The sequence below is a fragment of the Artibeus jamaicensis genome, unplaced genomic scaffold (genome assembly GCF_021234435.1).
Source record: "Artibeus jamaicensis isolate MK-2021 breed Jamaican fruit bat unplaced genomic scaffold, CSHL_Jam_final scaffold_369, whole genome shotgun sequence".
NCBI classification, from domain to species: Eukaryota; Metazoa; Chordata; class Mammalia; order Chiroptera; family Phyllostomidae; genus Artibeus; species Artibeus jamaicensis.
In genome coordinates this window covers 39,697,621-39,718,515 of record NW_026522042.1, presented here as the reverse complement: position 1 = coordinate 39,718,515, position 20,895 = coordinate 39,697,621, and the positions used below count along the sequence as shown (strand labels likewise).

The window sequence follows — 20,895 nt, the reverse complement described above, 5'->3', positions numbered from 1 at the left end:
CAGAGTTAAATAAGATAACAGATGGATATTTTAGTCTGAATAATTAAAATCCCTTTATGTATTGTCATTTTTCACCCCCCCCCGGAAGGAAAAAGTTGTGTTATTAGTTTTTAAGAAAAATTTCCAGTGGAAGTTATTTTTGTGTGAGGTTTCATGATGTACTATTGTTTGAAATGATGAAGGCCCTTCCACATTTTATTCCTGTATATTCAAAACATAGACATAAAGCCAATCACTGTGATATTTTTAATAATACAAGTCCCTTGTCAAAAGTGACAAATTTACAGGGAATGAAAATTTGCATTAAGTTTTGTTTATTACTTCCTAATTTTTGGGGGGGTCTTTGAAAAAGAATTCTTTAAAAGATTTTATTTATTTATTTTAGACAGAGGGGAAGGGAAGGAGAGATGGAGAGAAACATCAATGTGTGGCTGCTCCCCCACATACCCTGCACTGGGGACCTGACCTGGCCTGCAACCCAGGCATGTGCCCTGACTGGGAATCAAACCAGTGACCCTTTGGTTCACAAGCCAGCACTCAATCCACTTCGCCACACCAGCCAGGGTGGAAAAATAATTTTTTAAGAGAAAGTAGAAGAGAGGGAGAGAAACATGGATCTATTGCTTCTCTAACTGAACCCACAACTTAGGTGTGTACCCTGACTGGGAATCAAACCAGCAACTTGAGGGACAGTGTCCAACCAACTGAGCCATAGCAGGCAGAACTGAAAAAGAAAATTTTTGTGAGACCAAACCAGAGTCTATCATTGCATCAGCCATGGCATGCCTCTATTTACTGTATCCCATCATCCCCTTCTTTCAGACCATTTTCAGTGTTGAGAAGGAAGAGTGCCCTTTAGCATGTGGGATTGGTTGGAGCAGGCATCATAGCAGGGCACCTGGGAGCATCACAGCTCCTGAAAACACACCCTCTTATAGCCATCCATCACACCAGGCTTGGTTCACAAGCAACATGCCCTTGAGAGCAGTAACTCCTCCAGGCAAACGCATGCTCTTGGCTGGTTCTCACTCCTGGAGGTTAATATGTTTGTTCATTTATTTGTTCATAATGGTTATTTCTTTTTTTCCTTAAGCATATGATTTTCCTTACATCATACACTTTAAAAAACTCCTTTGAATTCTCCTGTGTATTTTCAATATAATTTAAGCTTTCTAACTTCTTGTAAAAAGTCTTACACATGAACATTTCATCTGATAACCTGGCATTTTTTTGCTGTTTACCCCTGCATACTGTGGCTTGCCTTTTGTCTAAGGTTAAGGTTTACAACTGAAACTAAGAAATCTCTGCTAATCCAAAACATTTCTTCTACTGCTGTTTTCCTTCCTCTTTTATTTCAGTTCTGTTGCTCCAGAAATTCTATTTTTCCCTAATGTGATTAGGGCTTAAATACCTATTCACTCATGGAAAAACTTGGGTAAGACTGGAACCAAAGTTTGAGTGCGTTCCTAGTGCGTTAACGATGTATGTGTCACGGACCATGCTTCACTTGACAAAAACTTTGTCCAAAATATCATTTTTAACAATCATAACATTATGTACTTTTGCAAGAAATTATGCATAAAATACTTTTGGAAAAAGAAAGCCTTTTATAGTGGTAAGCACCATTATACCAGTTTTATAGGACCTTATGCTTTTACTATTCCCATTTTTTATTGGAGCAAAATGAGTTTATTTTTCAAAGCTATACAACTTGTTTATGATTATGTGTTTATTATGATTCAAATCTGAAATATTTATCCTTTGGTTCCAAGAAAGGGATTTTATATATAATTGGGAAAAAAAAGCTTCTCTATTGGTAATAAATCCATCACAGTGAGTGGAAGGAGCTCAAGGCTACATCCTTCCTCTAAAATTTTTAAAAATAAAATACAAAAAGCAAAGAAGTTTCTACTAAAGATCATGGAGATTCATTTTAGTATAATTTGAGTTACTTCTTTTTTTTAATTTTATTCATTTATCTTTAGAGGGGAAGGGAAGGAAAGAGGGAGAGAATATCAATGTATGGTTGCCTCTTGTGTGTCCCCTGCTGGGAATTGGCCTGCAACCCAGGCATGTGCCCTGACTTGGGAATCAAACTGCGATCCTCTGGTTTGCAGGCCCGCGCTCAATCCACTGAGCTACACCAGCCAGGGCATTTGAGTTACTTCTTGTATTAGAAAAGTTGCCTCTCACATTTTTCTACTTCTAGTTAATGTTCAGCCTCTTGACACTGCAGCCCCTTTGATCTGTACTTCATACTGGTAAGAACTCAAGTGCTGAAACAAACCAAATGGAGCCGGGCAAGTGCCTGTTTTCCAGACTCACTGCTTTGTGGGCAACGGGGAAAGCAGATAGAGAAGGGAATAAATATCGAACAATTGAAATGAAGAGAAAGAAGCAATAACTTTCTTAGAATTTTAGGTCTGGGGAAACATTAGAAAGTCATGTAATTTGAGTGTCTCATTTTACAAAGGAGAATGGAAATTTTCCTTTGTCATTTGCCTAAACAGCTTAGTTTTCAGGAGAGGGACCTGAACATGGCAGCAGTCAGAGTGAGAAAAAACGTTGTATAAAGATAAAGTGAAAGGGAATAAAATCATAGACATTTGGTTATGAAAAGAGTTCTTAGGGTTGGAGAAAAAGAAATGAGACAGCAATAAAACCAAATGGGGGACTATACAATTAAAAATATTAGACCTGAAAACTCATTGATGTATTAGGTACAGTAGCTTCCATAATTATAGTGGGATTTGCCTTACCTTCCCTCCTCATTTTAAAGTAATCTCATTGAGGTCAAGACCATCTCACTCATTTCTTCCATCCCTTATAATAAAGAAAAAAACCATGCCTTAGACAGAGTAGGAATTCAGTGACTTGTTAAGTTAGATACTTTCTGTGGAAGAGATTATTGTTAATATAAAATGAGTAGTAGGAATTCCCACCCAGGATAGTGTAATTTCAAATAAATGCAGTGTATGTATGTTCCACCCTATCTCGCTATCACTAAACACAGTTGGCTCTAGAAAAACTGTATTTTTAAAGCTACATTTTCCTTTTCTTATCTTGTTCCCTTTGGAAATCTAGTTTTGCTAGGATTGAAGGGAAGATACTGTAAATGCAGAGAAAAAAAGCTTTTGAAAGATAAAAAACTAGCAGGAGGCTCATCAGAAGCAGGAAGCATATGGGTGGAGCTGACTGGTACCCTGGATGCCAGCTCTTAGATCCAAGGCAGATGGGCTCATCTCCACCCTGTAAATGCTTGTGTCTGGCCAGTAATCACACAGCACAACAGCCAGATTCCAGCAGTGAAAGACAGAGGAGAGAGACACTTTTTTCCTGGCATTTATTGCTCTTTGGATGCTATCTGCACTGAAAATTTAGATTAAATTAATATTACTGGCTATATGCTCTGTATACTATGGGTATATAGTGTTGTCTTGGTTGCTAGCCACCTTGGGTGGTATGGTTAAACAAATTGTTGCCTTAGCCACCAAACACATTGTTAGTATAAACTCTAACTTATTAACTTCTTCCCCTTCCTCTTCAGAAAACTGCTCTGATAGGATGTGCTACACCACTAGGTTAAATGACCTAGAAGTGAGTTAGCCCATTTATTTTAAGGATAGATACATACCTACCACTCTTACTTTCTCTTGTCGACTCACTCCCATGTGGTTATAGACTGTTCACTTACCAATCAAGTCAATGGTCTATAACTGAAAATGCTGGGTTTTATGAGATGTGAGAAGACCTAGAAGGTCTTCCTCCTGCCCTTAACCTTCCTGACATCCTTCCTGGCTTAACACAATCACTTTTTCTAGTGAAATCCAAGTGGTAATTTCTGTGCATTGAATAACCTCTCTCTATGTTTAAAAATGGTGAACTGCCCTGAAAAGGCAATATATTGCCAAATATTATTAGCATGAATTTATAAAATTAAGAGAGAGACGGGACATGAGACTCCTAAACAGCAGACCAGGGGAGGGGCTGAAAAGGCAAGAAATGAAGAGGGGCTGTAGTCTCTGAAGGGTTCACTTAGGACTGGCCCCAGGACAGTAGCTGCTAAGCAGGAGATTCTATGTCCTTCACATAAACCAAGCAAAGAAGAGGGACTGCAATAAACAAAAGAACAGGTATAGATTTGCATGCCAGTAACTCTAGGTGTTCACAGTTAAAATATAATTAGTGCAGTTTTAAATTTTACTGATTAAATTCTGCAGAACATCTGCATATGTCCAGGGGATATGGATACTAAAAGCCACTGGAATTTTGTTTTCTATTAGGCGTAGACTGACTGATCATGTGGACAATTTATGTTTTTGGTTATAAGCTGTAAGTCTTTAGATTTGAAAGCATAGTGGCTTTGTGTAACTGGATGCAATTATTGCCAAGAGGTTTAAGTCAACTTTCTAGCAATGTTTTACAGATTACTTTAAAAGAAGCTGTGTGTGAGAGGCTTGGTCATATAAGGATTCTAAACTCAATCATTTCTCCCTTCACTTGGTTTAGATTATTTCCAGTTGATCTGTATTTTCTACTTTCTAAAGTTAAATGCTGCATTTTTCTTAATCCCAACATATGTGATTAAAAATTCATCTAATTAGGTATATTGGTTTAGAGAGTTATCCCCCTGTTACTCACTTAGCAAGAAAAAAGACATCGGGAAACCTGCCAAGTGAGGGGGTAAACGTTGGAAGTGGACTTGCATGCTGTTGAAAGGTTGTTCATTGTTGTAGGAATATTTGGAATGGATTACTGGTATAGTCAGTTCTCGAGTGTGAAATACCAGACTGTCTAATACAACATTTTAGAAGAAATTAATAAAAGATGAATGTGAAGAAAAATGCATCTTCATAAAATATAGGGTGATCTCAGCTATTTATTCAAGGACTTTAATTTTTTGCTTTATAAAAAACGTGTTCTAAAATTTTGAAACAGAAATGTACCTCAAAATACCTTAATTCATAACTTTGAAGAAGTCTGAGAGGCATGACCAAAATTAAGTCAATTTGTAATTCTTAGCATTTAGTCCAGTGTCTCATCGGAAGCAGAGGGCCGTGTATTAGTAACTATTCTTTGTTGAATGAATGAACGGCCTGCTGACCACATTTAACTGGCACTTTTGGTTTATGTACTATGTAATTTTAAACTAATTACTAGATCCCATCAAAAAATATTTTGAGCTTAAGTTTTCTCCAAAAGTATTTTATGAAAAATAACCTTAAAAATAAAGGTCCACAACAAAGATACACAATTATGGATAATTTTTATTTTGTTCTTTCTGGTTTGTGTATTTTTCAAATTTTTAACAAAAATGTTACGTAGCTAAATTTTTTTCAAGATACATGCCCAAAAACTCTCTTAAAAATGAAATATGAATTTCACTTCTAATAACTAATATCTCATCTGTGATGTAAACTGGTATTACATTAAAGGCTACTTTTAAAACTAATGTAATTATAACCAACAGCATTTCCAGGGTTAGTTAATTTTATCTTCTGACATAGAAACTGAGTTAATGTTCCTGCCACTGATACAGAGCAATGTGACTTCCATTTCATAGTGTTGAAAATGATTATCCTTTTCTGAGAAACAATCAGATGCCAAACTGAATGCCAGCTTTCTTCTTGCAAGCATAATCATAGTGTTTTTATTATTAAACATTTATAAAAGTTGGGTAAAGTTTGTAAGTCTTTTATGAGGTGGGTTGTTTGAGTCTCCCCTGTCCAAGTATAATCATATTTGAACAACTTAAATAAAAATAATCCCTTGTGCCCCCTGATAGGAATGAAATACTGAACCTGGGTGGATGGATATGCTGAGCCACAGTGGCACTTGGTGGTTGAATCCTGTGACTAATCACAGAGATTTGTGTTTGGGTAGATCACATGGACTTAGTTATCTGCCCACTGGAATGACACAGTAGGGAGATATCTGATGAACATTGTGGAACATCTGTGAATGGATCACAGCTATGCCATCTGATGTGAATCATTCTTCCCTCAAAAATCTAAAATTTAATAGTTAAGAAATTCCAAGCTGTTGTCACAGAAACTGAAATGTTTGGCTTATTCTAGGAGTTGGGAGGAAATGAATACAACACCTACTCTAAGACATTTTTGCCAGTAAGTTGTCTGGCTATGTTTTAACCCTCTAAATTTAGGACAGCCTAAAAACTGGTTAGAAGTCAGCAGTGAGAGCCCTGGGTCATGGCAAGTAATCAAAGGTACCTCCTTCAACTGCCACCTTCAGAGACCACAAGACTCAATCATTTTCTTGATCAGGGGAATAGATTTCCTGCCTTTAAATTGCACAGGCTTCGTTAAAAGTGTGCAAACCACGATGACAGCAATGCTCCTACCCCAGAACATCTATGACTCTTAAGGGATCTTGGGGGCATTTGGTGTGCAGCTCTTTCAGTGACAGTTTTCTTTAGGGTGCTATGACAAGCAATGAAAAAAAGCAAAACCGAAGGTTTCTGTGGGGCTCGCCAGATGTGGAACTATGGCTTCCTAGGCACTGCTCATGCTGCTGTTGCAGGCTTTCCGGGTCTGTAGGTGCCTGGTTATTGAGCTGGGGTGGTGAGTAGGAGGGTAGCTAAGTCTGCTTTTATTCCAGTTCCAGGAGTCCCCTGCTACCTCTGCATGACCTGAAACTTCTAACATTGCCTTGTAGTTTGACTTTTTTCCTCTGACATTTTGACGTATCTACCTTTGTTTCTTTTGGTTCCTCCTTTTGAATCTGCATGAAGTCTGTTTACCAGGGATGTTTACAAATAAGAGCGTGTTTGTGTGTGTCTTTGTATTTTGTGACATGTGAGCAAGTTGTGGTGGGTGACTGCCAATAAATAATAAACATATTTAGAATTTCACAAGTATTATAATGAGAATGTTTTAGCTGTGGCAAACATTTTTAAGAACTTTAAAGAACGAGAAGTATTTGTAAGTTTGAATTGTATGGAATATGTACATATCTGTTTGACAGTGGTGCGGTCAATGGTGCCAGCCCCGTGAGAGCACAGTGATGGGTTGTAGTCCAAAAGAGGTGCGCCACAATCCTTAAATTCTAGGCTTTGTGGGATGTTAGAGAAATAAATCTGTAAATGGAAGAAGAAATGAAACGTATGAAATGTGATATGTTCCTAGCAAAGACTAAATTAATTGGATTTTCCCTACAAAATATCAAAAAGTATATGTGTCCCTATTGTTTTGTTTTAAAATAGATATACAACCATTGTTTTGCATTGAAATGGATATTCATACATTTTATATGCTATTTGGGGGAAATGAAGGGTTTGTTTTTTTTTTAAGGAAAGCATGAAGAAGACTACATAAATGGGAATAATACTGTATAAAATCACCAATAGTTTATTTTCTGAACTTGAAAACAGTTGTTTCTAAACACAAGGACAACAGTTTTGCCTAAATTTGCAGTATGATGACCAGTATAATGACTTCTCTCCTTTTTAGAGAAGCAGTCAAGTGTTTCTGGAACAGATAAGACAGCAGCGATCCAGTGAGGTTGATTCCTTACAGAGGAAAGCTGTGCATACCGAACTTAATGCATGGTAAACTGCTCTTCCATTCATTATGTCCTCTTTTTGTCAAGGTGTCCAAAGACAGGAGGTGGTCTGCAAAAGGCTTGATGACGGCTCCATTGTCCAGAACAAGTACTGCGACCCTGACAACAAGCCTCCTGAAAATCAAAGGACCTGCAACGCTGAGCCCTGCCCACCTGAGTAAGTAACAGAAGTGCGAATTGTGTTTTTCAGGTACAAAAAGTGCTATTAGATATTCACATTTGGAAACACATATTCATATTATATGAATAAGTTAAACTGAGAAAAGGGATAAAACATTATTCCTTAGTCCACTGACAGAGGGTGGAATTTTGATGTGCCTTTCAATGAGTAAAGATTCCTGTTTATTCATAGGTTTCATTAACTCCTCTAAAGCAGAAACTTCAGTTGATTAATCATGGCACAGTGCTGGAAATTACATTTCATTAGTTGCTAAGACTCAAACACCCTTTGCCCTTTTAACATATCTCTAATTGGTATTTATCTTGCAACTAATGGTGTCTTACAAAAATAATTTGCATTGTTTTTCTTTCTTAATGGTACATAAAATAATGGTATCTGAGAGTCAGTAAAATATAGTAATTGGTATGCAGTCCTGCCTTCTCCAGGTATATATCCTAAAGGCCCAAAGACTTTAAAATGGCTTGGAGGTATCCTGAAACAGAACTTGCTGGCCCTGTTTTCAGCTCTGTCATCCTAGGCATCCTCTCCGAGTGGTGGGCACAGGACGGAGGTGTACTCCGGCCTCTTTCTGCTGATTAACGTAGCAAGTACAGCTCACTGTGAGGGAGGCACAAAAAGAGAGAGCCATTCATTGCTAAGATGACTTTTAAAGAATTAAAATTTAGAAATATGAGACCTGCTGTTGATGAGCCACATTTTATAATCTGTAAGAACACAGGTTTCTTCTTTGAGCAAAGGGCAGTGATTGTGTGAAAGAAGACAAAGATGCTGAATGGATCATAAAAACACCAATCCTGGTGTGGATTTTGCCTGTTTGACAACCGCAAGCCAGAACATGTGTGAATGGCACTTCCTTCTTGTTTCAGAGTAACCATTGTCTTCCAGGTTTACTATTATAATTATCCTGACATGATATTAATACAGAAAAAGAGAGCAAGCAAAATGAATGTCTATACTCCAGGGTCTGTAGAACTGGAGAGGAAAATAAAAGAGATTACTCTACAATAAAGTAGTCTCTTTTTCTGAAACCAACTACAGTGGAGTCACAAAACCCTGGGAATTACAATGAGTAAGGAATTCAGGCCCCTATCACAGTTAAAGCAAAATGCATTTCTCAATATTTGTTCAAAACAACAATGCCACAAGAACTTTCATTATCCAAAACCAACGTCTGCCTAAAATATTTGACTTTCTAAAGGAAATATTCACCACTTGTCTCTTGAAAAGGTTCCAGCAGTGGTTACAAATAAAGACACAGGGAGTCTAGAGTGATAGGAGTTTTTATTTTAAGAATTTTAAAATTTCATGTATCCTCTCTCCAAATGTGCTCACTATGTCACTCATTCCTTAAAATACAGATATGGGAAAGTATAGTAATATGACCTATGATAAGTATTATGGAGACAATATATTTGCTTTTTTTCCTTTTTACCAATTATTTTTGTTTATCTCAAGAGAAACTGAAAAACTATGTAAAACAGGCGATGCTTAAAAACCACAAGCTAAATTTGGAAGTTTTCGATAATTTCAACACATTTGCACATAATTATGAATCTCTACCCATCAACTTAGTTCCCTGCCACTCAGGATTTTAAGTCTTATGTTTGGCATTTGATCCACCATTTAGGGCATCTGAGTGGGCCTGGTCAGTCACTCCTGTTCTGTTTTGGCCTCAGCTTTTTTATTTGTTTAAGCTGAAATGCTAATCAAATATCCTATGAATTTTCAATAGTTGGTCATTATATCTCATGTATTTTAGGCTTGGCTATTATGTGGGAATGAGTGTGTGTGTGTGTGTGTGTGTGTGTGTGTGTGTGTGAACACTTTAAGGATATATTTGAACTAACACACATAATTAAAATTAACTTTCCTATTTCCTTTTGATTTCTGAAATGAAAAGTTATTAACTTCTTTAAAGTTTGAAGGTGAGGGAATGGAATTTGAAAAACAAAGATAGAATATAAGAAAGAAAATTGAGGCTGACAGTTTTCTTTTTTGGAAAGAGCTAAAGAACATGTTTAAAATGTTACTCTTTATTAGTCCATTTTTTCCTTAGTTCCTTTTAAATATCTTCTCTATTCTTTTGAATACAGACTATGAAAAAGGAAATGTCAGTTCTTCAGAATGGTCCTTGTATGCAAGATCCCCAGTAGATGTGGGTATTATAGAGATAAAAGTCACAGAAAGACTACTGAATTCAGTAAGCCTGCAAATGGGTGTGGAAGAAAGGAAAGGAGATAGGTCTTTTTGGATGCTGTAATAATTGTATTTGGTGTTGTATTGCATATTGAAACATGACATTTTTAAGTGCAGATTAGTAAAAAAATATATAAAACACCTATAATGCTTATAATACCACTTTAAATACTTTTATGTCTCTATTTCCAGTCTCTTTGTATATAGACATGTGTATGTTAAAAAATGGTATAATAATATTTATGATGCTTTGTAGTCAGTTTTCAACATATTTTGAACATTAAGTATCTCCTACAATGTTCAGTAGATATGTCATTGTTTATTTAAATTGGCTTCCCACTGTCAAATAATTTTGGTTGTGTCCTAGCTTTTAATCCTTTACAATACCACAGCATTAACCATTTTTGCTACTAAAACTGTGCTCTCTATAATTATGCCCTTATACTACTTGCATAGGAATAGAATTTCTGGTTCAAATGGAAATATGTCTTTGTCCATCAGATGCATTGTCAAATTGCTCTCTAGAAAGAACACATGAATGTGTATTCCCATTAATAGTATAAAAGAATGTCATTCCCCTGGACTGAAAACCCTGGGTATTATTACTTTAAAAACCACCTTTGACTATTCTGTAGGAAAAAAAGCCTTGGTATCTAATTGCTGTTTCAGTTAGTATAGCTTGGATCGCCCATGAGGATGAATGTTAAAAAATTTAAGTCCAGTGGCCATTTTATTACTTCTATTTTTGCTTTTTCTTTTCATAGCCTGGTTTTTTATTGAAAAGAAAGTCTATCTCATTTTTATATTGAAGTTCCTATCATTTTGCTATTGATTTGTATGAATTCTTAATGTATTAGGATATTAACTCTTTTATCTGTGTTCCAAATAATTTTTTTTAGTTTGTCATATGTTTTTCATATTATTTAAGGTATCATGATCTATTTTTATTTACTAGAGTTTAAAAATATTATATAGAAATACTATCAAATATTTGTTTCTTTTATTGGTACAATGTTTAGGAATGCCCTACCTACTCTTACATTATACTTTCAATGTTTTTTAATGAAAACTTTAATCTATCTAAAATATATTTGAGGAAAGGATTATATTTATTTACAAATATTATTGTTTCTTCAATACCATTAATTTAAAATCCTAAATGGTATTTTCTATCAAAAACTATCTTTTCAAATTATGAAATGAAATATTTCAAATGTCTTTTAGTCACATTGGAGACTTTACAAGTATAGTATAGAAAAATAAAAGGCTATAAGATTTGTTGTATAAAGAAAATGATAGGAGATTATAAAAATAAAAGAGATGTTGGTAGAGAAATAATAATAGTAGCAATAACAATAATAATTTATTTGGAAGATCTTGAAAGGCCAGAGGAAGCCTTACTGGGAAAATTTTGAAAATTCCAGCCTTACTGGAAAAATCAGAGCAGCTACTCTTGGAAGAAAGAGTAGTCAAATGGGGGGGAGACTCGGGACAGGAAGAAAACAAGGGCTCCAGAGACACTGAATGAAAATGGTAGAATTAAAGGCAAAGGCTGAAGCAACTGGAAAAGGGGCAAGGGAGGAGTCAAACTAAAGAGCATGACTGACAGGAAGCATGACTGATAGGAAACCACACCATAAAAAAGGAAGTAATGCTGAGTTGGCATCCAAAGAGAAAGGTCAGGAGTTCAGTTCTGACCTTGCTGTCTTTTAATAGCAAGAATGTTTCTATAAATGACTTCATATGAAGAACCCTTAGATACTGAATATTATTCCTGTATGAAACTGTGCAAAGGCAAAAACAGTAGAGTGCTGTACATTGTGATAATACTGTGATCAAGAATTAGAAGACATTTTTTAAGCAATGTAGAAGGCAGTGTGCTTTGGGAGAAATGGTTCCTTAAGAACAATCTAACTGGTCAAATTCATATAAAAATAATTATAGTACAAGGCAAAATATGTAAAGTACGGTGAGTGAGTTATAAATAAAAGTTGCTAAAAGATTTTCAGACTAGGGAGAGATTTTTACCCAGGGGCTGGGTTTTATTTAATGGTATCTTTTATGGTATAATGTTTAACAATTTTTTGAGTCATTGCCCCCCCCAAGGACAACTATAATCAGTTACCTTTAGAAAAGGATTCATCACAGTCCTCTATAAAACTCCAAACTTTAAGACCAAGGAAGAATCATAGAAATCATTTTACAGATGAGGGTATGCTGATCTCCAGTAATGTTTTTCCCATTATTCCAGACATTACTAACTCTGTAAGTTATAAATCAAATGTCTGGTGACACTTTAATTATTCTAATTTTGTTTTATCAACACATTCTCAATTGCCACAATTTCAGAGATATTTATTATATCAATTATTTTTAATTTAGAAAAACCTTGACTATGGAATGTTTAGGGCATAGAGGCTTCTATTTAATATTAATTTCACTCTCCAATTAGCTGAGGAAAGAAATTTTCTTTTCCTTTTTCTCTTTTTATTTACCAACTTTTTGTTTTGAAAATTGTTCTAAAAAGTATTTTAAAAGCTAGGAAAGTTTAAGTATCTTAGTAAGTAGTTAATAAGTTACATACTTGAATCTCTGACTAAAGATGTTAATGTCAAATTCTGAAAATTTGTTTTTTCTACATGGTATTTATATAAAAAAGGGTAGATAACTAGACTTTTAACTCAGGGATAAAGGCTGGGACGTCTCAATATCCATCCCAACCTTTTATTTTCTCTCTCACACACACACACACAAACACACACACACACACACACACACACACACACACACACAAAATCCAAATATGTAATAGCAATTTATTTTCATGTGCTCTGCTATTTCCCTTTAAGGTAAAAAAACAAAAATAATATTCTGATCTTATGATGAATTCTTTCTCATCATCATCCAGGTTGGGGCAAAGTATTTTTATAGTGTCTCTCTTATTCTCTCATCTCATTAATACTACTCTTTGTGCCCTGGCTGGTGTAGCTCAGTTGGTTGAGTGCAGGCCTGCGGACCAAAGGATCGCAGTTCGATTCCCAGTCAGGGCACATGCCTGGGTTGCAGGCCAGTTTCTGGCAGGGGACTCACAAGAGGCAACCATACATTGACATTTCTCTCCCACTCTCCTTCCCTTCCCCTCTAAAGATAAATAAATAAAATATTTTTTAAAAAAGACTGCTCTTTGTCCTAATGTACAGAGACCGCAGATCACAAACACAGGCTGCACCAAGCAGCTCTTCCCCCAGACACTCCAGCATGAATCCCACTAATTGTTAGTGTCTAGCGGACAGGAGGAACTTGTGAGGATGAAAGCAGTTCGACCACTGGGTCTTCAGCTCAGAAAGAAACAGCCCTGGTCGTGTTCAGACTCTAATGACTCAGCAAGTGGTGTTCCCAAAGGATTTGTTCCCTCAGATTTTTACCACTGAATCTAGCGGAGGAAAAGAAAAGAAACAGGGAGAAAGTCATCGGAGTGTCAAGTACATGGAGAATGAAGGCGGAGGACGCAGTCTGTCTTAAACCGGACAGGGGAGTGGAGAAAATGAGACAGATGCAGGGGTAAAACTGCAACACTATTCGAATAACTAGTGTGTGATTTAACCCTTCAGACAGACACAGGGATGATTTGCTGAGCAATAAAGGTGCAACAGGAACTGAGTGTGAAGCCCAAAATTAGTTACAGTGAGAAGGGAAACCGGGCGGGTGGCTAATACTTTTACGTGCCTACATTTCGAGTTAAATGCTAGAGTGACACATCTCAGCTAAGATGGTTGGCAATAAAAGAGAGGACAAAGAATGAAAAGGCAGAGGTGGCCCTGACCTCGTGCAGCAAAGACCAGCAACACCTCCTGAATCATTGCTGTTACTCTGGGCACCTGTGTTTAATTTGAGGGCCTTTATCCCTCGTACATTATGGGACCTAATGAGATCATGGCTGGAGGTGGTATGACTGAACACTTTGTGGCGGAGTTACACACATTTCTGTTTTATCCCCTAATCTTGGTGATGAAATCACTGTTGCGAATTGAATCAGAGTTTCACTATGGCTGGCATGAAAGTTATTATTCTCAGTACACATTTTCCTCTTTACCAAAAATGGTACTAACAACTTGGAATCATGATCATCTGTGGAAAACAAAACAAAGATGAAAACCACTTTAAATCTTCTCTGCAGAATGACTTGGAAAAAGTGTTAATGTCAGGTTTTTTAAATTCAGGATTAATTTATTATTCATTAAATCAATTCTAAGTAGAAAATTTTTAGATTTTTGATGAGATATATTTTACATTGAGAAGCTGGTTAATTATGGTCTTCTAAATGCTGGTCTCTCTGTAAGTAAAGACATTACAAATAATGAACAAAGGCCATTGTGGCTTATTTAGCTAAATGCAGGTTCAAATTTAGGTTACTAGTACTCTGACTTCACTAAGGTGCTATCTTCCCCATACAAAACTGGCACAATGAGCTAAGCTTTCAGAAAGCTATTTCAGAAATAGTGAGAAATTTGTTCTTAAGCTTTCAGAGTCTTCTCTCTCTCTGGGTAGTTTTCCACCCAAAAGCATGAGCACATCCCTTGATGATAGTTGCCTGATTTATAGTCATGAATTGAAGAAAAAGTCTGTGACATCATGCTTGTGACCAAGAGTCTACTATGTAGCAGTGTTAAAAGTGAAACTCAGCGGAAATAGCAACTGATGGGGAATCAAGTCCTAGTTCCACCATTGCTCTTTTCATGCCTTTGGAGAAAAGTTTTCTAACACAGGGTTTTACTTTCTTCTTCTGTAAAACAATGCACAATGCTTGGAACACAGTAGGCATTCTGCATATATGTGTTAAATGAAAAATAATAATATGTCAGCCTGGACTCTGGTTGGAAATAATACAAGTTCAATTCCAGCTAACTTCAGCACATACGAAGGTTTGTTGGTTTGTGTAACAAGGCTGGGGGAGCTGTAAGAATGCACCTAGCTTGAGGAATGGCTAGAATCAAGGCTCAAGCACCATTAGGACTCTGGCTCCTCTGTGTTCTTTCACATCACCTAATTCCACTTCACAGGGGACGTGGCCACCAGCAGCTCTTACCTTCATGACTAGAAAGAAAAGGGTACCCTGTGCCCTAGTCAGGATAAAAAAATTCTAAAGCCAAATTCTCATTGGTCTGATTTGAATCATGATTCACAGCTCTTGGACCAATTACTACGCCTCAAAGAGTGAGCCCTGCAAAAGTATCTGCCACACACACACACAAATCCTGAAATTATATGTATATGCATATATATGGTCACTGATGACTTCAAGGAAAAGGAAAGATGTTCATTTTGTTAAGACATTACTGTTTCTTCCCACATTTGCTGTGCAGAAGCTATTTTTAGCAGTAAAGTGATCCAAGCAAGAGCTCTCTATGCTTCCACAGGGCCAGCTCAGGGCTCTCCTCCTGCTGCAGGTGTTTTAAGACTGTCATGTCTTCAGGATGGGTTCCTGGGCCTTCTTACCCCTGTAAGGACAGGAGAGGCCTCCTGTCTTCTACAGAGCCTGGTGTTCACTTCTGGGAATCAGAACAAACCTTTAAGTTTTAGCATAAAAATCCTCAATTATGGGAGAAGCTGCCCCAACGTAATAATAAAAAGGGCTACTGTTGTATGTTAGACCCTCCGTTTGAAGCTCTCAGTGGTGTGCTGAAGCCAGTTAGTATTAGCTCCTAACACCCCACTAGTAGCATATCTATTCTTCTGGTGTTAACTGCATCTCGGAGATAACCTGAATGGTCACAGGGAGGTATTTTATACCATGAAAATTGGCTAACACAACAAATCGGGTCTCCCTCCCTCCTACGAAAAGCCAGTCATTAACCATTTACCAGCACTTGACTGGCAGCTTTGAATATTACTTAATCTTTGTGACAGTCTCATGATCCTATTGTTATCCTCGCTTTAGAAATTCATAAAGAAGGAGAAAAATCAGAGAGGTTAAAAAATACAGAGTGCATTACCTACTTGGACATCATTCTGCCTGCTGCAGAACCCATGCACTGCACTTGCGGTGGCAATTGACAAGAAGTTATCTCTTAGCAGTTCTTCCATTTGTCATTTGTCATATCAACAACACTGAAATGTCAGCTCTTGCAGGAAAAGGATGTAGTCCATTGGTAAAAGTGCCTTCACTCAGCTGAGAATCTCTGGCTATACTGAGGAAATGCTTTTCGGTGTTTCTTCCCCTTCTTGCTGCAGGTGGTTCATCGGGGATTGGCTGGAGTGTAGCAAGACCTGTGACGGTGGAATACGCACGCGGGCGGTGCTCTGCATCAGGAAGACTGGACCTTCTGAGGAGGAGACACTGGACTACAGTAGTTGTTTAACACACCGACCTGTTGAAAAAGAGACCTGCAACAACCAGTCATGTCCACCCCAGTGGGTGGCTTTGGATTGGTCAGAAGTAAGGAAATCTGAGGCTGTGTGTTGTGAGATGTCTTAACTATTAACAGCAAAGCATTTAACATTAAGGACAACTGAGCACGTGAGCATCTTAGAACACAATAAGTAAGGACTGTCAAACAGTGAACTTGGCCATTCTATATTTTATTGCTGATTATCAGGCAGTATGGGGATTTTTTTGTGGGGGGCAAGGAAGTCAGTGAATTTAAAAAAGTGTTCTAGTGAGTACTCATCCAAGTGGTTTTTCTTCCTTATTATTCTTGAACAGCCTCACAAGCCCACAATCCGGGACATGTTATATCTTTTTTTTCCTAAGTAATGTTCCAGCCTAACTACATAACTCAGACATGAATCTTTGTCAACTGTTGTCACTTGTTATATATCTGTACATGTTTTAATTCCTTCTTCTGAATCAGGAGAAGAAACCTCATACCAAAAAGACAAATTTAGATTTTATCATTACCTCCATTTAAATGAGCAGTGAGGAAGGCCTAAGATAATGTTTTTCTGAAGTACATGTATATAAAAGACCCCAATATAATCCAGAGGCCTCAGAAAAATGGTCTCATGAAAAAAGAGGTAAGAGGTAGAGTTAATTCTTAACTCCTCGTTCTGCGTGAAACATGCACATGTGCACACTGTACCATTCTCCACATTTCCCGAGGAGGAGCTGAGTCCCTCTGTGGTGGTGGTGAATGGGGAGAAGGATGAGTCCTGGTTATAGAGCTAGAGGTCATTCTTCTAGGTGGCACCACAGGATGCATTTCCTGCTGAACACATGGTGGTACTTGCTTTAGGTGTTTCCTGTAGACCTCATAAGTTTGTCAAAAAATAAACAAAAAACAAATTAAACATTGTTATTTAGAAACCTCTGGGTGTAACCTTTCCCCCTGTGAATCTTATTGCCTGAGTGGCCTTATTTAGCTGGAGGCATGGGGTCAGATGGACGGTGTTTGGGGGGGCACATGCAGATGTAGCTTTTGACCAGTGCGGTTATCCATGGAATCTTTGGCAGGAATTGGGAGTGTTCTCCCAAGTTTCCTGGCCATAGTCCAGCTTGAGTAATTACATTCTGCCCACCTAACTTTTATTTGTATTTCAATCAAATATAGAAATATTCTTGGTATTTTTCACTTAGTGGTTATGGAAAAAACAGTATGAATTCTTCTGTTCCCAAACAAACACTGGGTGAGTTAACTCTTAAATTCATTTAAAAGATACCATCCATTGGTAAGAAATAGACATTCTATAGAGTTTGTACACATTAGTACTTCAGTACCCAAGACTCATATAGAAGTCCATATACAGTCTTTGATTAATGATGACAATTTTTTTTTTTGAGAATTACAATGAGAGACCTGATGATTGGCTGCAATAGTTTTACAGTTTCAGGTCAAATCCATAAATATGATTGAGTCTTACTAAACACATTGGTATAGACACTGTGAAGAATGCAAAGAATTTATAAGTTTGAGAAAAGAAGAAATATCCATTTAACAACTAGAGAATAATATAAGATGATATTTAATGAAATGGTGGATTGTGTGGCATAAATGTAAGTGACATGGAAATTTGAAGCTGAGAAGGAGAAAACAGCCTGGAGTAGGATCGAAGGCTTTTTAGTTGGTGGGAGTTGAGCTGCATGTTGAGGGAGCACAGGGTTTGGAGCAGGGGAGAGGATCGGGAAGCCGGAGAAGGCATTTCCCAGAGGAGAAACAACTGAGCAGAAACACAAAGACCCTGGAGGATTGGAGACAAGGGTTTGTTTTCGAGAATAAATGGACGGTAAGATTGAATAAAGTAGTGATAAGTAACAAAAAGGCTTGACTACAAAGCTGTATACCACATCATTTTTCTACAAAAAGTGGAGAAAATAGACAAGTTCATAAGCAGAAACTAGACAAAATTTCTACTAACCACTAACACACCAAAACCTCCTCATGCAGACTCATTTCACATCGGTCTCCTGACCTACATATTTCTGTATCATTATATTTTTATTTTAATATAAAACAACCCAATATAATCACCTTGAGAAATAGCTTATGTGTATTACTCTATGTTTTCATTCCAGATACCATTTTAAGGCTTTCTTCCTGATTCAACATGTTGGTTATAGTTATCCCACTTTTAGAGTTTTCATTTGTTATCCATCCCGTCTTAGAAGCAACCTGCTCAAGCGGCTCTAAGTGGCCCCTAGGTGTCCCTGGGAGCTGCCTGAGGAAACATGTGCCAGCAAGGGGCTTTTACTCATGTTTCTGCTAGTTCCTTTCTCTCTCTTTCTTTCTTTGCTTATTTATCTATTTGCTTATTTATCTACTCCCTTATTTGTTTATTTATTTATTTATTGTTGTGCAACTACAGCTGTCTCCATTTCCTTCACCATTCCCCCCACCTGCTATCTTCTTTAAGCTAGCTGAGTCAAAGCTAGGGGAAAGAAATTGTGCGGGCAGCTTCAAGTGTGCGTGTTGGGACAATCACCTTGAATAAAGAATTGGTAGCCACTGATGCCTCTCCACAGACAGTGCAGGAAAATGATTCTAGGGTAAGCATTGCTCAAGCAATGCTGCCATTCCCTCCTCAAAGGTCCTATTTGGACACTGCCAGTACCACCATCTTTGTCCTGTAGTCAGGAGGGAAAGTTTCCCTCCATTCAGTCTCTCCTGTTTGTGTTCCAGGAGAGGGGTGCACTCTCTCACTTCCATTTCATTATGTTACCAGGAAGCCCACCTCTTCCTTGGATGGGCTAAAAAAAAAAACAAGTGAAAGTGAATTGCATTATGTGAAATAAAATGTCTGAGTAGCTCTGAGTAGCCCTGGAGAACAAAGTGGGAACAATGAGCCTGTTCTTCCCAGAGGAATGGAACACCTCCCACTAATGGGAAAAGGAGGCCCCAGCAGACAGAAGAGCAGGCAGTGTTCGATCCCTTCCAGCTAACTTTTGCAAATATTTCTCACAATATCCTTCTGACGCGCCCATGAAAACCTCCCTCCTCTCTGCCCTCTCCCCACTATCAGCTGTCCGAGCTCTGCTAATCACCAGGGTGAGGTTCAAGTGGTGAAAACATGTTACAGCAAGAAGAATGTACCCTTTGACCTTTTCCTTTTCATTGCCGGCTGCTCTGATATAAAATTTCCATTGTTGCAAGGCCAGGAACCATTTTTCGTTTTCCCCATCAGTGAAACCCACCCAGTGCTTATGGCAAGAGAGAAAAAAAAGCCCAATTACCTCGGGGAAAAATGGCTCTTCAGCAGCCTTTTGTGAAACTGATGAAGCCATGGCTTCCTATGTCCTATCACCTAGACTCAATCCTGGGGTCACCCATGCTGTATGTTGGACTTAAATGGTTTTCTGTTCTTGTCCTCTCTTGGCATGTAACTCTTAAAAGTATGGCTGCACTCTGTGGATGGGCTCCAGCCATCCTCAACCTGTCTTTTGATGTGTCAGGAGAGTTTCTTCTGACTCTCACAGAGTACCCACTGGAAATGGCCTGTGTTTTGTACTTATTTTTGGACAAGTGATGACTGGCCTCATAATCAATTGACTGTTAGGACTAACTTTTAGGTAGCCTTACTTAAGAAAGAGGAGGGGAAATCCACTCTTAAGAGACTACGCTTTGTTTTGCATGCAATTTGTGATACCACCTTGCTTACTCCCAGGTTCTACCTTGGTATATAGCTAAGTAAATGAAGCCCCCCTCTCTAGAGATAACTCAATCTAACCCCCAAACACTAACATTTCTATCCTTTGTAAGTGAGAGCCAAATTGTTTTTCCTGGTGTGGTTTCAAATGCTTTTTTCAGAGGGTAGATTGGAGTGAAGCAAGAGCAAGAGCAGGAAACAGGATACCTATTAGAAAGCCATTCCAGTAGTACGTGTAGGCAGTGCAGCCGTCTGTAGTAAGGTAGGTAGCAGTGGAGACAGAGAAATCAACAGCCGTGAGAGAGATTTAGGAATCAAATTAATGGAACCTAGTGATTGATTAGATGGGTGGAGTGAGGCAGCAGCTGGAAATGAGGATATTGATTTGGCCGTGAAAAGGAATAACAGGAGTCAGGAATTTCTCTCTTGATCCCTAACTAAAGCCTCTTCTGGAACCTTATTGGAAAGAACTGAATGTTATCCTCCTTGAAAATGCATTCCTAATGACAATTTTTCCTAAGTTGGAGGAAATGTATTATTATTACATTCATTGTGGTGAAGTGTGTTCATGGGATCCTTGATTTTCACCTGAAAAAAAATGTTAGTATTTTTCTTTCTTTCTATGATCTGTACTGGGCTCAAGGATTGCTCCAGACATAGCCAGTCTGGGATGTGTAGTTTTCACTGAGATGTCCCTACCCCACAACTAGTACGTCTTGGTTTACTTGATGGTAATTCGGAACCATCATCTTTCCAGATAAAGGACAGTATATATTTGTTGAGTGGGAACTCAAAGCCCTCTGCTGGATCATGGGGTCAGGGTGAGAGAAAAGGTTAAAGCAGAAATAAAATAATTTTAA

At 37.8% G+C, this 20,895-nt stretch overlaps 1 protein-coding gene across 1 annotated transcript in view; it reads left to right on the top strand.

Annotated features, from left to right (window-relative positions):
* The window catches only part of ADAMTS6 (ADAM metallopeptidase with thrombospondin type 1 motif 6), a 245,277-nt gene that overhangs the window by 207,222 nt on the left and 17,160 nt on the right, over positions 1-20,895 (top strand). Inside the window, exons 21-22 of the mRNA XM_037150818.2 lie at positions 7,609-7,738; positions 16,190-16,394. Coding sequence (XP_037006713.2) covers positions 7,609-7,738; positions 16,190-16,394 — 335 coding nt within the window. The remainder of the gene's footprint in view (positions 1-7,608; positions 7,739-16,189; positions 16,395-20,895) is intronic.